Source organism: Suricata suricatta, chromosome 4, assembly GCF_006229205.1.
Source record: "Suricata suricatta isolate VVHF042 chromosome 4, meerkat_22Aug2017_6uvM2_HiC, whole genome shotgun sequence".
Taxonomy (NCBI): Eukaryota; Metazoa; Chordata; class Mammalia; order Carnivora; family Herpestidae; genus Suricata; species Suricata suricatta.
The window spans coordinates 59,528,959-59,548,832 of record NC_043703.1 but is presented as its reverse complement, the minus strand read 5'-3'; the positions used below and the strand labels follow the sequence as shown (position 1 = coordinate 59,548,832).

Below are 19,874 nucleotides of genomic sequence, written 5' to 3'. Positions count from 1 at the left end.
ATGGCAGTAATCATTCTAAAGCACACCACTTGAGTGCATTATTCTATTGTTAAAATGTTTTAGTGCTTTCCGTCATCCACTAGATTAGGGCCCTTCACAGCTTAGCCAGTTACCTTACTTATCCATACATCATTTATTCATTCATCCATATTTTTTTGAGTTTCTTCTATGAACGAGACACTGTAGGCTCTGAGGGTCACATGGTGAGTAAAAAACAAGCAGGAGCTCTGTTCCCCCCGCCTCCCGCCTTGGTCTAGTTGAGAAGACAACATTAGTAAAAATATCACAGATAAAAGTAAAATTGCAGTTATATATCCTGCAAAAAGAGGAAAATGTACTATAAGAACTTAAAATAAGTGCACACTAGATCTAGTTAAGGAGGTCATGGAAAGCTAAGATCTCAAGAGACAAGTAAGATTTACTACACAAAATGTGGGAAAGGTGTTCATATCAGGTGGGGGGACTGTACAAAGACTCTTTTCCCAAAGGGAGTATGTTTTGAGAACAAGGCTAGAAAAGGCTAATGTGACTTAAAGCATTAAAGAAAAGGGATCATTGTATAAAATGGAAAAGAAGATTGGGCTTGACCACATAAGGGGCTTTGAAGCAATACCAAGTAATGTGGTTATAATAAAAAAATTTTCAGTAGGAGGCCATCCAGCGTTTTTATTTGAAGGTGCTGGGTGGAGAGGAAGAAGACAAGTGGATGTTGGAAGACCAGTTAGGCATTTGCATCAGTTCTGCCAATAGCTTGGCCAAGGAGCTTGGTGACAGTGGAAGAGATAGAAAGTAGTACTCATTTTCAGAGATATTGAGAAGGTTAAATCAAACAAATTCACTTAAACATACTACATTTGAAGATGTAAGGGAGAGGGAATTGACTTATTGAAATATTGGAGAGATTATGGTACCATTCACTGAGCTAGGAAGTGTTGGAAGTATCATTTTGGGTGGAGGAAAATCCACCCAAAATGTTTTGAACATGTTGAGTTTAAGGTATCTTTGACCCATTCAAGGGGAAGGTTAAGTATACAGAAGAATATTTGGTGCTCAGAAGAAAGATCTAGGACGGACATGTAAAAATGTTTAATATTATCATAGTATAGATAGTAAAGGAAGCTGTGGGCTGAGGGTTCAGAGGATAAATTGGCCAAGGCTTAAAACTAAGCTTTGAGGATCTGTTGCACTTAATGGTAGTGGAGGTTAAGTCTGGGTTGTGGGTGAGGGAGGAAGACAGAACAGTCAGAGAAGAGGAGGAAAACCATGAGAATATTCCAGTGTGAAAACGAAAGGAAAAGTGTCTTTCTAAGGAGTTGTAAATAGTTTTTTGAATGCTGGTGTGAGGAAACTAAATATGAAAATCTCTACTAGATTTAATGGCATCATTATCTATTTCTAGGTAGTAGCAAATCATCATACATCTTAGAGCTTGAAACAAGTTTATTATTTCTCAAGACTCTGTGGGTTGACTTCATTCAGCTGGGTGTGTAACGGGCTGGAACATAGAAGGCGGCCTTATTCGAAGTCTGGGGCCTTGCTGCTCACTGTTGCCTGGGCACTTTGCTGCTTGTTCCTGTGGCTTTTATCTCCACGTGATGTCTCATTAGTCAGCGGTGTAGTTCAAGCTTCTTCCCGTGGTAGCTGGATCCTAAGAGGGTGATAGCGAAACTGTGAGGCCTGTTAAGATTTAGGACTGGCACACGTTCTGCACCTGTCATTTACCATGATGACCAAAAAAAAAAAAAAAAAAAAGATCATGGGTGACTTAGTGTGAGAATTGTTTTAGTGGACTGAAAGATCTCTAGGGAGTGACTAAGAGAGGAGGAAAAAGTCCTTGTAATTCCTTTATATTTTCTCTAAACTTGACCCAAAGTAGGCTCTAATTTCCTGAATGCGTTTGGTTTCTTCCCTCACATGCTCCCTCTCCCTGAATGTTGTTCCTCTCTCTCCTCCGTATTAAAACCTTATTCATTATTAAAAGTTTTAAGATCTTCAGTTTCTCTTCTTCTTTGTACTTTACTCTCTAGTGGTTTTGAATTTTAATTTAGGTTTTCATCGTAGTAATTTTTTTTTAATTTATTGCCTCTTGTACTTTTGATTATGGTCTTTGCTCTGCGCATGTCACCCGCCAACCTGCAAATGGTTCTAGATTCTTAGTAGACCTCTCATTCTCCAAACTTACTCAGATGCTGTTTTTCTGTGAGCCTTCCCTGGTTCATCCCCCAGATAATCACTTACTCCTCTGGACCTCACGCATACTGCTGCTGTTGTACAGTTGTACATATTACAGTTGTTTCTTGACGTGTTCTTGGAGGTGGGAAATTACAGTGTGTTATGTGTTGCCTTTCATTAAATAATTCCTGAGCTATAGCTTAATTTGTGATTCCCTTCTTAGTTTTTTTAAAAGCCTCACATGATAACAATTAAAAGTTGTATATTAATAATAACCTAATTACTTCTTTGATACAGTGCCAAGTTCATTGGCATTAGGCCAGTATATTAAACTATTAAGAAAAGTGATGGTTTGGAGTGTAAGATTAAAAAAAATTTTTTTTGCAAGAAATGATCCATGGTCACAGTCTTTCTATCTCTGAATAAGGCAAGACTTTGGGGGTTATATTCTGTGTAGACCCCAGTGAAGTATGTCCATCTGTAACTTCTCATTGTGAGTATGTACACCGAGTTAGGTGGAGCACTTGTTCTGCCTTTAACATATGGAACTGTTGGTTCTCTGTCCCCTGCTCTAGGTATCACACAGGTTTTGTAGCTCCTGTCTTGTGTCTTTTATGTGTGGGCACATACAAGGGTTGTAGAGATTGAGTATGTACATGGTAAGAGAATAATCCTCCCCGCTCTTGAGGGTGAGACTATGTGACCCACTGCAAACATTGCCATAGAATCTGTGTGGCGTGTCTACATCTCCGTCTGTCAGTGCATCAGGGTGCAGGACTTGGAGGTGTTTGTGTTCTCATTGCTGCCCTCACTCTGCCCCCCTTATTCTTGTGCTTTTCCTAGGCTGTAGGACCTCATTCATTTCATTGGACAAATACTTTGATGGGGGAGTGGGGGCACAAAAAGAATAAGATTCCTGTCCCTGCCCTCTCTCCAACTGGTGAGATGGGTAAATAGTTATTAAAACATAAGGTGGGAAGTATGATTATTAAAGGACATATTATTTGAATTACTTCAGTAATAGGACCAATTGGCAGAATACCCGAGTAAGTGCAGGGGAGACCACCCAAGTGACCATACGGATAAGCCAGCCTTGACCCCCATGGTCAGCTCTGGTGTGGTTGTCATCCAGGAGCCAGTCAGGTTGTGCCGGGGCAGATCTGCTGGACTCTTGAATTAAAGATGTTTTAAAAATAAATTTTTTTTTATCTTCTTTTACTGTTTGTTGACTTTTGTTTTTTATATTCTGTAGGTTTAAAAAAATAAGTAGTAATGTGTAACAATTCTGGTTATCTGAGGTTTTATAGTAGTTTTTCTTAAGGTGAGCCAGCTAAAATGTCTCAAATATTCTTTGGCTTTGGTATCGTTTTTATTAAATCATGACACAGTGCCATGCTTTAGTAGGTGCTCAGTGAGAAGTTGAACCTTAGTCCATTTCTTAGCACAGTCACAAATAATTAGCATCTGAGCTGTAATGAAACACAAAACAATTGAATAAAGGAGAAATTGTACTTTTATAACAAAGTTTGAGCAGGATTAACGATAGACTATCACATACCTAATCTGCCCTTTACTTTTTTTTTAAAGAACTTTTTAAGTTTATTTATTTAATTTTGGTGTGGTGGAGGGGCAGAGAGAGAGGGGGAGGGAGAGAATCTTAAGCAGGCTCCCCACTGTCAGCGCAGAGCCTAACATGGGACTTGAACCCACGAACTGTGAGATCATGACCTGACCTCACTCAAGTTGAGAGTTGGATGCCTAACCGAGTGAGCCACCCAGGTGCCCCTGCCCTTCCTTGACTCTTTATACCTATGGAGAAATGTATTCTTTTTTAATAAGAAGTTCAGGAAAGATTCAAAGGTGAAAAGGCAGGCAGAAAAATAGATCTCTAAAGGAAAGAAAGAAAAATAGGGCAGTCTTCCTAAATTTAAGTTGGAGTTACATTTTCTTTTCTATCAGCTACCAAGATTATTACAAAAAATGTCTGGAATGGTGATACCAATGAAATGAATCATTTAAAATGATACAGAAAACCTCAGTTGTATATAAGTAAAAATAAAATTGTATAAACAATAATTTTCTTTTAGTCCATTAGACTGAAATTTGCCAAGTATAACTTATGAAGACCCTAATAAAGACTAATAATGTCATGATTATGGAAAAGTTATTGTATTAGTAAATTGAGCCTGATTTATTCAATTCTTAAAATTTCCTGTCTTTAGATGCTCTAAACTTGATTATGTAGCAGAGATTATTTGAGTATGTGTTCTCCAAACTTACTTCTCTTGACATGGAATTTTATATTACAACTTGTCTCTATAGCGGGGATAGTAATAGTACCTACTGTGTTGTTTTGTTATAAATATTATATGAAAAGCTCATAGAATGGTGTTTGGCATATAGTGAGTACTCAATATGCTAACAATTAATTATTGCTTATTTTTATTGTTGTTATTGCTCATGTACTTGAGAATGGGGAGAAAACAAGAGGGAGAGAATATAATGCTGCTTCTTTCCACTGGATAAAAGAGTAACTAGGGGGAAAGCATAGGATGCTTTATAATAACAATCTAAATTGTCTATAAGATATACTGATTAGTGGCTTAAAACTACTAGATTTTTAAATGGATGGTTAAAATTTTTTTCTCAAAGTAGTTATTTTTGTAATTAAAGTTTTCTTTTTTCCATTTAATTGGGTTTTTTTTAATATGGATATCTCAACACTTGATTTTTATTTTCTTCCTACTCTATGATAATGGAACTTATTTATTCAAATTTTTACTTAAATTCTAGTTAGCATTCAGTGCAAGCAGTGCAATATTAGTTTCAGGAGTAGAATTCAGTGGTTCATCACTTTCAACACCTAGTGCTCATTGCAAGTGCCATCCTTAATACTTACCTCGCCCATCCTCCAATCACCTCTCTTATCAACCCTCAGTTCTCTATCATTACAAGTCTCTTAGGTTTGTTTCCGAGCTCTCTCTCTCTTTTTACTCCTTCTGTATGTTCATTTGTTTTATTTCTTGAACTTCACATATGAGTGACATCATACAGTATTTGTCTTTTTCTGACTGATTTATTTCACTTACCATAATATACTCTAGCTCTATCCATGACATTGCAAATGGCAAGATTTCATTCCTTTTGATGGCTGAGTAATACTCCACTGTCTAGATATACCACATCTTCCTTATCCATTCATCACTCATGACATTTGGGCTCTTTCCATAGTTTGGCTGTTGTTGATAATTGTTAACACTTTATTTTTCAAAATGTAGATTATGGTTTCAGTAATTATTATTGATTATGATTCAATAATCATATATTCTCTCAAAATAAAACCTTAAAAAATAAAAATTTTAGTGAACGAAACAGCATTATAGACAATTAACTCTACTCAGTGTTAACTTTCTTCCCTCTTCTCCATTCTCACCCTATCATTAATTTGATCTGTAGCTTTTTAGTTCATTTGGCTTACTTTTACTACATATACTTGTTATACATATATAAAACAGATTAAGTAATTGTTTAGCAGTTCATACAAATGCTTTTCTATGTGTATCATTTTGCATCTTACTTCCTTGTCACATGATATTGTTTTGATTCACAAATAAGACTCATACTTGTAGTGCCATCCAATGTAAGAAAAAGATGATATTCCAGAACAGCAGAGAAAGGATGTTCTTTCCAATAGCATATCAATTGGATATTCATTTGAGAAAAAAAATCTACCTTCATTTCTACCTTATATAACAAACTCAATTCCAGGTGTATTTCAGGTTTAAATGTAAGTGGTAAAATAATAAAGCATTTAGAAAATAGAAGAACATTTTCATGATCTTTGAGGGGACAAAAAGTACTAACTATGGAAGAAAAATAAGATATTAAGATAATATCTTAATAAAAATAAGGTGTTAAGATAACTAATTTATAAAAAGCTACCACTAGAATAGTAAAAGAGGTCACAAAAATGTGAGAAGATCTTTGCAACACGTATATCTAACAAGGAACTCATTCAGAATATAAAAAGACAGGGAACTCAATTTTTTAAAAAGTAGGCAGGAGACATTAGCAGGCACTTTACAAAAGACCACTTTTGCTCCTAGGTACATACCAACAGAAATGCATACTTATGTTTTTCATAAAGACATGCTTTAATTTCATAGTTGTACTTTTTATAATGTAGCCAAATTAGAAACAACCTAAATGCTTATCAATAAAAAAATCAATAAATGCCAGTACATATTCTCTTTCTCTGTTCCTCTTTCCTTCTCTCTCTTTCTCTCTCTCTCTTAGAATCACATGCTATATGGCAGTGGGAATGAATGATCTACACTTATATGCAGCAGTATGAGTCTCACTCCCATAATATTGAATGGAAGAAGCCATAAACCAAAGAGACTATATCCTAGAATTCCATTTTTATAAAGTTCAAAATCAAGAAAAACTGATCAATTGGAGAGGGATAATGACTGGAGAGGGCATAAATTAGTAAGGTTCTGTTTCTTGATATAAATACTAATTACACAAGGACATTCAACTTGTGAAAATTTATCAAGCTGTACATGCATGATTTATGTTATTTTCTGTATGCATGTGTGAATTGTATGTAATATTAAAAAATATTGTTTTGAGATCTATCCATGTTGGATCTTAGAGGTCTAGTTGATTCATTTCAACTCTGTTTTATAAACAGACCATAGTTTATTTATTGATTCCCTTATTGGACTTCTAGGTTGTTTCCTATTTTCCTGTTTCAAATAATGTTGTAGACAGTATCCTTTTACATGGCTTCTTATAAAAATATATGAGGGTTTCTCTAAGATGTATAACTAGAGGTGACATTGGTGGGTCCTAGTGTAAGCTCATCTTTAGCCTACCAGATATTATCAAATTGTTTTCCAAAATGGTTGTATATAGGGGTGATGAAAAGTTCTCCTTGCTATATATACACTTGTCCTCTTTGTCAACTTTGAAAATTTTGCTAATGTGATGGGATTAAAATGGTATCTCCTTGATATTTTATTTTGTATTATGTGGCCATATGGATTTTCTCAGGGTTTAATTCTCCCCATTTTTCACTGTTGGCAAATTATCTATTCATGTCTTTGTACATTTTTCTTATGGTTAATTTTAATATTTCTTTCTTGGTTTATGTGCAATTTGCCATGATTCTCAAAGTCTGTATATTCAAAGAGACCTCCATTTGTGATTTTTAACACAATGCTAGAATTTCAGCTGTAGACTTTAGATTTGGAATAATTCAACCTTCCTAAGAATATTTTTCCTTTGTCTTGTCCCTGTTTGCCTGCCATTGCTGCTTCCAGTTTTACTAGCACATTTCAGTTATAGGGGACTTTTTGTTAGTTGTGATATTGGGAGGGGGAAATGATAAAAAAAAATGAATAAAAATTTGACAAGTTTATAAAATTAAGATAACTATTTATAAAATATGGTTGTGACCATTCTTGGTTGGTTGGTTTGGTTTTTTTTGAAATAAATTCCAGTTCTGGCATTCCACAAAGGCCAGTCATTTTGTCGTATATTATCTCCCTTGTTGATACTTATTGTTGTCTGATGTGTGTGTGTGTGTGTGTGTGTGTGTGTATGTGTGTGTGTAGTGGGGAAGAGAGATTATTACCTGATTATTTTTGTGTGTCTTATGTGTATATTGTTTGTGGTCTGTCATTGTCCTGTCTGTTGCTTAAATATGAGGTCCCTGCAGTGCTGTTATCCACTGGATTCTTGAGACAATTCCACGTATTCATGACATCCAGAGTGATTACATTAACAGTTCAAAACCGTCTTCTTTCAGTGCCACTTGTGCTTTGATGTTTTTTGTGATCTTAGAGAGAAAATTACCGAGCACTGAATGGTTGTGCTTCACAGGTACAGAGGTGGCTGGTCTGGAGGAACGGAGCTGATGATAGAAAATGTTTTCCTTTTTGTCTTCTTGGCATGTGTGGTAATATTAGCAAGGGCTTGGAGTTCCTGAGCATTTTCCAAGAGTCACGGAGCCTTTGAGGTTAAGAGAACCTTCCTCACAGAACATCCTGGCCCAGATTTCTTCAACATGCCTTCCTTACTGCCTATGACTTCTGCCTTAAGTAGGATCAGTGCCAGAGGAAAAGCTCATGACTCCTGGCCATGGTCACAAAACCTTGGCTGATTTTGATCTTGCAACATACTCTCTTGGCATGAACCTTTTGGAGAGAGGTGCCAGGTTAACAGGGCTTCACTAGGAATTCTCTTCCTAGAATAGAACCTGATTTTTTTTAATGGTTTAATGTAACTCATGAGAAAACTTAAGTCTTAAGTCAGTATAGAATGACTTAAATTCCTCATTTATCAAGATTAGAAATCTTCTTCAACGTAAGAAATAGAAAGGCTCTGAACGATACAATTAAGTTTGCTGTATGACCAAGGCAGTATAAACTTTGACAGTTAATTTGGAGGTGATGATTTACTGTGTTTTCTGGGGGCACCTGGATGGCTCAATCGGTTAAGCGTCTGAATTCAGCTCAGGTCATGATCACACAGTTCATGAATTCAAGCCCCATGTTGGGCTCTGTGCTGGCAGCTCAGAGTCTGGAGCCTGCTTCAGATTCTGTATCTCCCTCGCTTTCTGCACCTCCCCTGCTCATACTCTGTCTCTGTCAAAAATAAAACATTAAAAAAAATTTTTTTTAAATAGAGGGTTGTCTGTATTTTAGAGAAAACTCTAAATAAATCATGTGCTGATCATGGGCTTTTATAAAAAAATTATATAAGTGATGAAGCTTTTCTTTTCCTAAGTACCATGTCATTCACACTTAAAATATTAATAATTCCAGTAATATTATTCCAAATTTCCCCAATTTTCTCAAAAATCTTTGCTTTTCATTGCTTTGTCTCTTATTCTGTAATGTTCCACCACTCCCCACTCTGTGTTTTCAGGCCATTGGTTTATTGGAGAAACCAGGTCCTCTGCCCTGTGGGTTGTCCCACTCGCTCACTTGGACTTCCTGTTTCTCAGAGTGGTGTTTAACTTGATGCCCTATCCCCAGTAGTGCTTGTAAACTGGTAGTTAGAGTGAAAGGCTTGGTTAGGTTCAGATTCAACCTTTTTTTCCCTTTTCCCTTTTCTTTTCTCTCAGTGTTAAGGCACTTGGTATTGTATCATTTTTTTTTTAACTTTTTTTTTGTTATTTATTTTTGAGAGACAGAAGAGACAGAGCATGAACAGGGGAGGGTCAGAGAGAGAAAGAGACACAGAATCCATAGCAGGCTCGGCTCTGAGCTAGTGGTCAGCACAGTGCCTGACACGGGGCTCAAACCCACGAACCGTGAGATCATGACCTGAGCCAAAGTAGGACGCTCAACCAACTGAGCCACCTGGGTGCCCCTATTGTATCACTTCTTGGTACACATTTTGTCTGGTTGTTTCCATTTAGTTATGCGAAGATTAATGTGTGGATTTTCTTGGTACTCTGTTATTCTTTTGGTGCAGAAGTAACCATTAGAATTACTTCAAAGCTTTTGAAGATTCTTAAGAATCCTAGATTCTATTTTAGCAGGTCTGATGGGGTTGGGAAAAGACATCTATTAAAAAACACATGGAAAAATAAAAAACCTTCTACCTTTACTGAAATGTGGGAAGAATCGTTGTCGTTAATACATATACAATTAGAGTGACAAAATTTACTTTTAGGCATATTCTTTGGGAATGTATTTTTTGTGACAAATGGAGCATAATTAAAATTATTAACTGGAGGTGATTGAGGCTACTGTGGTGTGATTGAAAAAGTAGTGGCTTGGGTCAGGCATCCACATCACTTGTTCTCTCTGAGACATTTTTCACATCTAGAAAATAGGAATAATAAGATATTTATGAGAAGCTAGTTTTAATGATTAAATGAAAGGATTTATTTGGAAGCAGTCGAGCATTTGGTGGTCAGTTGAATGGAAATCTGAAAAGCATTATAGTGATAGATTTTTTTTCAGTTGAGGTCTTTAGAGTAAAAGTTTAAGAGAATGAAGTGACTATGTCTCATGCTTATCTTAGCTGTATCTGTATAAGGTTTTTTAAACTTGGTTTTTGAGTGATAGGAGACTCATGATATATATAGTTTTAATATATGTATAATTAATGCGGCCTTTTGAGCATGTGGAAATCTTAATTTTTTTCCCCCTCTTATTTTCAGCTTCATTTACCTCTTAATTCTCCTTTGCCTGGAAGTGAGTTGACCAAGGAACCTTTTCGCTGGGATCAGAGACTCTTTGCACTAGTGTTGCGGTTGCCGGGCACCATGTCAGTAGAATCAGAACAGTTGACAGGTGTACCTTTAGATGACTCTGCGATCACACCAATGTGTGAAGTGACGGGCGGTAAGTTTTTCTCCTGGCAATAATCCAGAGAGTTAAGGCAGAGCTTATCTGAATGTTTTTCAAAAACTCCATGTTGTTCAATAAGCTGATGTTACAAATTAGTAGACATACGTGGTTTTAAAAAATACACTGATGAATGTCTGTGCTCTGATTTGAATGGGGTTTATTACTGTTGGATCTGAAATGAATGGTGTTTTTCTCTGCCCATATAGAAAGTGCTGGTATTTGAAGTTGTTAAACTCTTTTCTTATCTATAAAGATTACCAGTATTTACAAATGTGGCAGAATTATTTTCTGTGGAAATGGAGAGAATTTTGAGAATCATCTCATCAACCATATAAAGCTTAACACCTGGTTAAGTGCAGTTTTCCCTAGAGGCAAAGAAAGCTGGATGGCAGGTTAGAGGGCCAGGCAGGGAGGTCTTATCCAGCTGGTCACTATGTTAAGTGAACATTAATGATACTCTTGAAAGAAAATATGTAATAGACTCACAACTTCTATAATGTGGAATTGGTAGGCAGGTGGGTTAAATTCATGCTGATAGGTTTTGAGTATCTACTGGGTACAAAGCACCATCTTCTGCTTTAGGACTTCAGTAGTGAATATGACAGGCAATGGTTTCCTTGCTTTCATGGAGCATTTTAGTTCTCACCTAATTTCAATACTAAATTGTCCAAGTCTGGCATACCATTGTTTCACCTGGGTCAGGGCCCTGTGACATCAGTCTCCAGATACAATCACAGCCAGCTGTATAAGTTTAAAGGGAAATACAAGATTTAATTAACATTTTAGGTACCTTTCTTCTAAAATTCTGTGGGGAAGGGGGTGGAAATCTGCAAAATTCACAGACAAAACCGGTATCTTACACAGGTATGTGAAGTAGATAGATTAGGAAGTTATTTTCACATTATTAAATGTTCTTATTTATAGAAGTACTTTCTAGTGAACTCTTGTAACTCTTTAACTAAAAAAAAAAAATATATATATAGATATATATATATATATATCTATATATATACATTTTAAAGGACAAACATATCTATCTAACTTTGAAAATTCACTGCTAACAATTCCTTGTGCATGGATAATATTTTTCAGTGACAGTCCTAATTATTCTATGGGTAGATTCACATTTGTATTCAGAATAGTTTAGTTTTCAGCCTTGAACTGACTCACTTGCTAAAATCCTGATTTTTAAAAAAGTTTTTAAATACCAGATTGGAGGCCTTGAAGCTGTAATTTACACTTTTAATTTAAATTTAATTTAAATTTTTGGAAATTTTTTATTATATATTACTCAAAATTAAGATAAAGTTATGGGACTATATGTACTGTAACTTTTGTCTTCTAGAATCCAGAATATTCAGAGTGTAAAAGGAAGTGAGTGGTATAAGCAGAGAGGGTCTGCAATGAACCTGAGAGATCATGTAGTGGTTAATATCCTTGCCTTTGGGCAGTAATGCACTAAACCTATTCTGTTTATTCTTTGAAAAGAACATCTCCAGAGGTGAAGACTCTGAGTCACCCTTGGTGATATCTTTCAGTGACCCAGAAACCTTGGTCAGGAAATTAGGAAGCTTCTCCAAATACATATCCTGAATCTCTCCTGATGCAGTGGTTTATTTGCCTCTTTTTATGCTCTTGCTGTAGCAGTAGGAGCTGCTCAAATGCCACTCACCTTTTCATAGATCTGAATATGTATTCCTTTTTTATTGTTTTAAAAGAATGTTTACTAAAGAAACTTTTGAGAATAAAACGTTAGAAAAGTACAAAGAACAGAAAAGCTAAGGCCCACTGGTATTGCACTATCCAGATATGTAATCACTACTAACAATTCCTGTGCATTTTTTAACTTAATGATAAGAGTATGTATGTTCATTTATTTTTCCATCGTAGAATAATTCTTGTTTACTAAGGAAAAGTTGGAAAGAAATGTGCCTGTGTTGCCAAAGTTATTAATATTTTGTTATGTTTTCTGTGTATACTTTAAAAAATTATATAATTGTCATTGTAAGCATTTTCCTTTTATTATCCGGTAATGAATGAGTATCCACTCTATATAACTATTCTTGGTGCTGGAAATATAACAGGAATGATAAGCAAAGGTTACCTTTTAGACTGTGTGACAGATAAAACCATAAAATGAATAAATACTATTACAGAGTGCTACTTACTATGAAGAAAAAGTAGGGTAAGGGTGTAGAGAATAACTTGAGGCCAAGAATAAGTATTCTTTTTTTTTTTTTTTAATAAATGTTGGCCTTCTTTTTTTTAATGTTTTATTTATTTTTGATACAGAGAGAGACAGATCATGAGAGGGGTAGGGGCAGAGAGAGAAGAAGACACAGAAATGGAAGCAGGCTCCAGGCTCTGAGCTAGCTGTCAGCACAGAGCCTGACGCGGGGCTCGAACCCACGAACGTGAGATCTGACCTGAGCCGAAGTCGGAGACTTAACCGACTGAGCCACCCAGGCGCTCCAAGAATAAGTATTCTTAGAAGGTCGTTTGAGGAGGTGCCTTTTTTTTTTAAACCATAGACCTAAAAGATATGCTTACCCCTAGTTTGAATCAATTTAATATATTGCTTATCCTCAGAGATTATTGTACCTGTTTAAAGAAATAAAACATTTATTTTTTTAAACTTTTTTTTTTAAACATTTATTTGTTGCTGAGAGATAGAGACAAAGTGTGAGCAAGGGAGGGGCAGAGAGAGAGGGAGACACAGAATCTGAAGCAGGTTCCAGGCTCTGAGCTATCAGCACAGAACCTGATGCGGGGCCCAAACCCACAAACTATGAGATTATGACCTGAGCTGAAGGCAGGAGTTTAACCAACTGAGCCCCCCAGGTGCTCCAACATTTGTTCTTTTATAAGTTACATTTGTGTGTCTCTAACCTTAAAGCCTCTTGTTTTAATGGGGATTAAATCAGTCTTAGTTGTGTCTTAAAAATCCCTCAAATTATTGTTACAGCATGTTCACTGAGTCTTTGTTGAAGTAGAACTGACCTACATGGTGAATTAGTTCAGGTATATAGCATAATGATTCAATATTTTACATGTTATGAAATGATCCCCCACAGTAAGTCTACCTAACATTCGAGCAGAGATCTGAATAATGGAGTAAATCATACAGCGATCTATGCAAAGAAAGTAGTAGGGGAGGAACACGCTCTATTTTAGTGAGTGACAGGAAGGCTAATATGGCTGGAGAGGGTAATACCGTGGGTTTAGGGCAGTAGGCAAAGGCCAAATATTGAACAGCCTTTTAGGCTATAATAAATATTTTTTATTTTTTAAGTGTGATGAGAAGCCATTGGAGGACTTTTTATAGGAGGTGACATAGGATTTCTTTATCTGAAAGATCACTTCAGCTAGATGAGAAAATAGTATAAAGTGGCAAGAATAGAAACAGGCTAGTTAAGAGATGATAGTACTTTGGTCTAAAGTGCTGGGTTTGGGGTGGTAAGAGGTGGTCTGATGCAAAGGAGAACTAAAGGAGGAATGAATGAGGGAGGAATGAATCAAGGATGATTTCTAGATGACTTCCTTGACCTGAATAACTGAAGTAAATGCCCATTACATGGACTGAGATGGGCACACTGGGGAGGAAAAATGCCTAGTGGATATGATGGTAGAAGCATTTTATAAAAATTGTGTAAGACTTGGAGAATAAATCAATTTAACTTTCTTAGCCTCTACAAGGACTGTTGTTGAACTTACTAGAAATATTCTTTTTATCTCTTTTCCATTTTACTAAAATGCCGGTATAATAGACTTTTGTGGGAAATTTTTTTCACTCTTGCCTTTAGACTCACTTTATTTAGTTTGATGTTTTTGTGGACTCTACACAACAATAAGTGAGCAGCTTCTTGAGGTGTCTGCTTGTCTCACAGATATAAGCAGTGATCCTAGAAACTTAATGCTTCAATACAGAGGGTCGTAGATTATAGGGGATGATTTTTGATCTAGAGAATAAAAGAAATATCACATAGGATAAGGCTTACTTTGTAAAGATGAGAAAATTTCCTGTTTCCTCTTTAGCTTTCAAAGGAAAAAATGGATTTTTATTATTTGCCAGGTGACCTAAGTTTATTAACTTTTTCTTTAATAAAGTGTCTTTGTTAGTAATTCTATTTTATACTAAGATTATAACTCATTTACTCATTTTTCTAATCAATTAATTGATGATGACACAGGTTAGAAGAGCAGAGAGAATTGCCACAGTTACACTTAAAAACTTTTGTTTTTTAATGACTTCTTAGGAATATGCCTAAATTTAATGAAATAAGATATTCAGGCTTTATATAATCTTCTAAATACTTGGTGTATTATGATCATCAGCCTTTATATGTATTGCATTATATATATATGTTTGACTCAAAAAATATTTTAACTTGCCAGTTCTTTCAAATAAGTGTGGTTCCATTTAGACATTCTTTTTAAAATACCGACTTCAAATTAACATCAAGATTTCCAGGGAACAAAGAATACCCAGATTAAAATTTCTAATGACCTGTGAGGTTTTGACTCTTGGCTATACTGCTCTTATTAACTTGGATAAATTAACCTCTCTGTGCTTTAGTTTTCTCATTTATTAAATGAAGAAAGTAGCCCACACAGTTGTTGCTAGGATTAAATAAATCAATATGATAAAGTAAGTAGAATAGTGCCAGACACATAGATACTTAGTAATTGGTAGGTATTTTTATGATTACGACTATTATTATTGCATACAGGTAAGTTGTTTGTTATGTGATACTTGTTTTTCTAAGTGGAGCTGACTCTGAGAATTTGAATCATACTACTGCCTAATGTTTTCTGAGTAGCCTTTCGCAAATCACATGTTTAGTATAAACTGATATGAGTAATTTGATAGGTCAAATATAATCATATAACTGTATTTGGAAATAATTGGTGGAATCAGAAAAAAATAGTAGGAATGTTTTCATAGTGAGCTTACTGCAGACAACACTGTAACATGTTTGAAGGTTTTCAGCATTGGTTTGGATCAGTACCTTTGAGAGAAATATGATATAAGTTACATATGTAATTATAAATGTTACAGTGGTCACTTAAAAAGGTGAAATTTTAATATCTTTTGACTAAATCAATAAATACAAAGTATTTCAACATGAAATTGATATTTAAAAATCATTGAAATAGTTTACGTTTTTCATATTAACTTAACAAAATCAGGTGTATATTTTATGGTTAGTATACATCTAAATTTGGACTAGCCATATTTCAAGTTCTTAGTAGCCATATGTGGCCAATGATTACAGTATGGGACAACACAGCTCTAGATATATTTATTAAAAATCCCTATTAAAGAGATCTTTTCACTAGTATTTTTTCTTAACCACTAGCATTTTAAGTGCTTTGTACTAGAAATCCTACAGGTTAAAATATACAAAAGGGAAATTCATTTAAGATAGATTAATTCCCAAGTATGCAAACCAGATCAAATTCAGAAAAGTACATGCTACCATCTATATGTTAAAGTGCAAATATTTAAAATATGCAGTAATTTCCAGCAGACCATTAAAATATTGATTATCTGCCATGTGTTTAGCATTAATCTTAGTGATAATATTTTTGTTAAGCAGGAGTAAGATTTTGAAGGTTAATTATTAGATGTTGTGTATGTGTATTAAAGATGGATTATATTGGTAACAGTTGAGAGATAATTTTATAAATTTATTTTATTATATTTCATATAATATATATGATACATATATTAAGTATATAATGTGATTTTTTTCATTGTGGTTTGTTCAGACCGAATTTCTATTTTCTGTATACCTATATTTAGAAGGAAAAGTTTACATACTCTCATAAAATGGAATTATTGGTTGATTAAAAATAACTAGTTCATGATCCATAAGATCATGAAATAAAGACAGACTTTATCATTGAACTTTTAGTTAATAGTATCAGAAACCTCACTATGGTTTTATCTTGCTAAAGGTTGAAATTTCTGGAACTAATAACTTTATTCTTTTTCTCTCAGGCCGCTCATACTCTGTGTGTTCTCCAAGAATGCTTAATCAATGTCTGGAGTCCTTGGTACAGAAAGTGCAAAGTGGGGTGGTAATAAACTTTGAAAAAGCAGGACCAGATCCTTCCCCTGTAGAAGGTATTATTGTACTTACAGACATTCTAAACTTCATCATTGAACTAGAACTGAAAAATTTACTATGATTTGGCTTCAGTATTGACAAGGTCAAATTGGGGTTTTTTTGGTGTTTTGTTTTGTTTTTTAATGTTTTTTATTTATGTTTGAGAGACAGAGAGAGACAGTGCGAGCAGGGGAGGGTCAGAGAGAGAGGGAGACACAGAATAATCTGAAGCAGGCTCCAGACCTCTGAGCTAGCTGTCAGCACAGAGCCTGACGTGGGGCTCGAACCCACAAACCGTGAGATCATGACCTGAGCCAAAGTCAGATGCTCAACCAACTGAGCCACCCAGGCGCCCCGACAAGGTCAAATTTTTAAGATGACAAAATGGCTATTGGTAAAGATGGAAAACTAAATAGGAAGGTCAAAGTAAACTGATAGTTCAGTACCATCACTTTTTTAATATCGATTGTTGATAGCCTGAAATTTTTATTGGGGTCAAAAACCTTATTAAGCATTTACAGATTAGCAACTTTATATTTCCTTTTTAGGAAAATGTATGCCACTTTTCTTCTCTCCAGCACATATGTTTCTCCTGTGTCCCATAATTCACAAGAGTGTTCCATCCAAGTGTATATTTCCTTAGCTGCATTTTTAAGGATCAAACTGGTGAGAAGCAAATAAATGGTTTGTGTGGTTAGAAAAATGAGAAACCAGTCTTCGCCATGAAGTTGGATTCTATTAACTCCAGTTGAACCTCCACCTGACTATTTTAATATTCTGTTACATGAACTATTTATATTAGCTAGAGGACATAAGGGGTTACACTAGAGCCAGTGGACAGCTTATATCTGGGACCCTCTGCATAGTATGGCATAGCTTAGAACTAGAATTAGAAAATCATTAATGACACCTGGCAGAGGTGACCCACTAGAGTGGGGAATTGGGAGAAGAGAAAAGTCATAAGGATAAAAAAAATGGGTACACTCAGAGGGGGATTATAGGAAAGCAGCAGAAGATGGTAAAATTATATAAATTGTGTCATTGTATCTGGTTTAAAAAAACAAGCTTTTTCTTTAACTGAATTGTTAGACATGGAATGTGTTTATTTTTAAATTACTTTAATATTTGGCTTAGAGTTAGGCACCAAGTAAATGTTTATTGAACTTTGAAGACAGTTGCTATTTTGCTAGAATTATTTTAGGTGCTTTTTATCTGGATTTGCATATTAAATTTTTTAAGTTACTTATGCTTTAGTTAAAATGATTTTAAAGAAATAATTCACTTAGCAGTACTTACCTAGTGTTTACTAAGCCGAGTATGATGATGAAGAGAGTGGGTGTCTGACCTTATCATCTGGTAAGGAAAACATATCATTCATTAAACAAGTATTTACCATAAAGGAGGTTTTACATATTCCAAACGGGCAAGTGAAGGATATTGTGGGACCTCCTTTCAAATGCTGAACTCATAGTTGGACTTCGCAGACTTAACTGTTTCATGAATTTTAATATAAATGTTAAGTAAGTCATAATAGTAGAACCATTCAAAAAAAATAAGAAAATTCAGAATTGAACAAGTATTCAGACATTTTCATTAAGCAACATAACAGTGGGTATAATTTAACTTATGTTTTCTCCTTATTGACATATGCTTTCTTTGTCTTAATCTCTTTGCTGCAGATGGGCAGCCAGATATATCAAGGCCTTTTGGATCACAGCCCTGGCATAGCTGTCACAAACTCATATATGTAAGACCAAATCCTAAAACTGGGGTTCCTATAGGTCATTGGCCTGTCCCAGAATCTTTTTGGCCAGATCAGAATTCTCCAACACTAGTAAGTACACAAGAAACTGATGTTGTAATAGTAACCATTCAGCTGCCTTTTTTTTAAAATGTATTTATTTTGAGAGAAAATACATGAAAGCGGGGGGAGGGCAGAGAACGTGGGAGACAGAGAATCCCAAGCGGGCTCTGTGCTGTCAGTGCAGAACTGATGTGGGGCTCAAACTCATGAACCGTGAGATCATGACCTGACCTGAAGTCAGATGATTAACCCACTGAACCACCCAGGTGCCCCTTAACTGCTTTTCATACTAGTTTTAAGAACTATCAAAGGTGTGGCTAATTTATCAGAATTAGACAGATGTTCAAAGTGCTGTGGTAAGCTGTTACTTGATTTAGTACACTGTATGTTGTTTATTATGAAGTAGTAGGGGAAAAATGTCTGTTTTCTTTAATACTATGCTTTTTATTATTGGAATCTGGAGGCAAAGTCATAGATGGAACAAGTGTTTTTCTTTGATCTCGAAATGTAATGTAATATGAGGATTTGTCTGTAGGACACAATTGAGAATTGAAATAAAAGTTTAGGAAATAATTCCAATTGTAATCTTTTAGGATGTGGTCTTAGAAATTCATGTTGACTTTCTTGGTTTTAGGTTATGTTCAGTGTTTTCATTCAGGAAGTTTAATATAGAAATAACTTTCTAGTCTTGTTTACATGAATTATTTTTAGAAATAGTGGAGCTTATTGAATGAACATTGTGAATTATCAGTATTCACTCTGTGGTCCTTATAGTGATAGTATAACTTTGTGTAAATTAATATCTAGTCAGTGTTGTTAATACACTAGTTTTTCAGATTAGCATTTTTTTCTGGTATCTGAAGGTATATAGGATACTTTGTGGGAGAACATGACAGTAGTTCTTTGCTGTTACCCTTAGAAGATAAGGATTGTATTTCAAAGATTATGAAGTAGTTTTAATGTTTCATGCAGTGATCATATGTGAATTACACTGAACTCTTTCTGAACCCTTTATATTATTATTTTTTACTTTAATTCCAGTTAACGGTGTTATATTAGTTTCCGGTGTACAATATGGTGATTCAACACTTCTATACATCACTCTGTGCTCATCACAGTGCGCTGTTTAATCTCCATTACCTATTTCACCCATCTCCCACCGACCTCCCCTTGTAATCATCATTTCTCTATAATTAAGAGTGTTTCTTGATTTTTCTTTCTTATTTTTTTCCTTTTGCTTGTGTGTTTCGTTTCTTAAATTCCACATATGAGTGAAATCATATGTATTTTGTCTGTCTTTGACTTATTTCACTTAGCATAGTATTCGCTTACTCAATTCATGGCATTGTAAATGGCAAAATTCCATTCTTTTTTGATGGCTGAATAATATTCCATTGTTTTTATATACTGCCT

The 19,874-nt window shown here is 35.1% G+C and overlaps 1 protein-coding gene across 2 annotated transcripts in view; it reads left to right on the top strand.

The window, feature by feature from the left end:
* INTS6 (integrator complex subunit 6) overlaps positions 1 to 19,874 on the top strand; it is a 90,466-nt gene that overhangs the window by 46,127 nt on the left and 24,465 nt on the right. For both annotated transcript variants that reach the window (XM_029936818.1, XM_029936817.1), the window contains 3 exons: positions 10,355 to 10,538; positions 16,549 to 16,674; positions 18,337 to 18,491. In XM_029936818.1, coding sequence (XP_029792678.1) covers positions 10,355 to 10,538; positions 16,549 to 16,674; positions 18,337 to 18,491 — 465 coding nt within the window. The remainder of the gene's footprint in view (positions 1 to 10,354; positions 10,539 to 16,548; positions 16,675 to 18,336; positions 18,492 to 19,874) is intronic.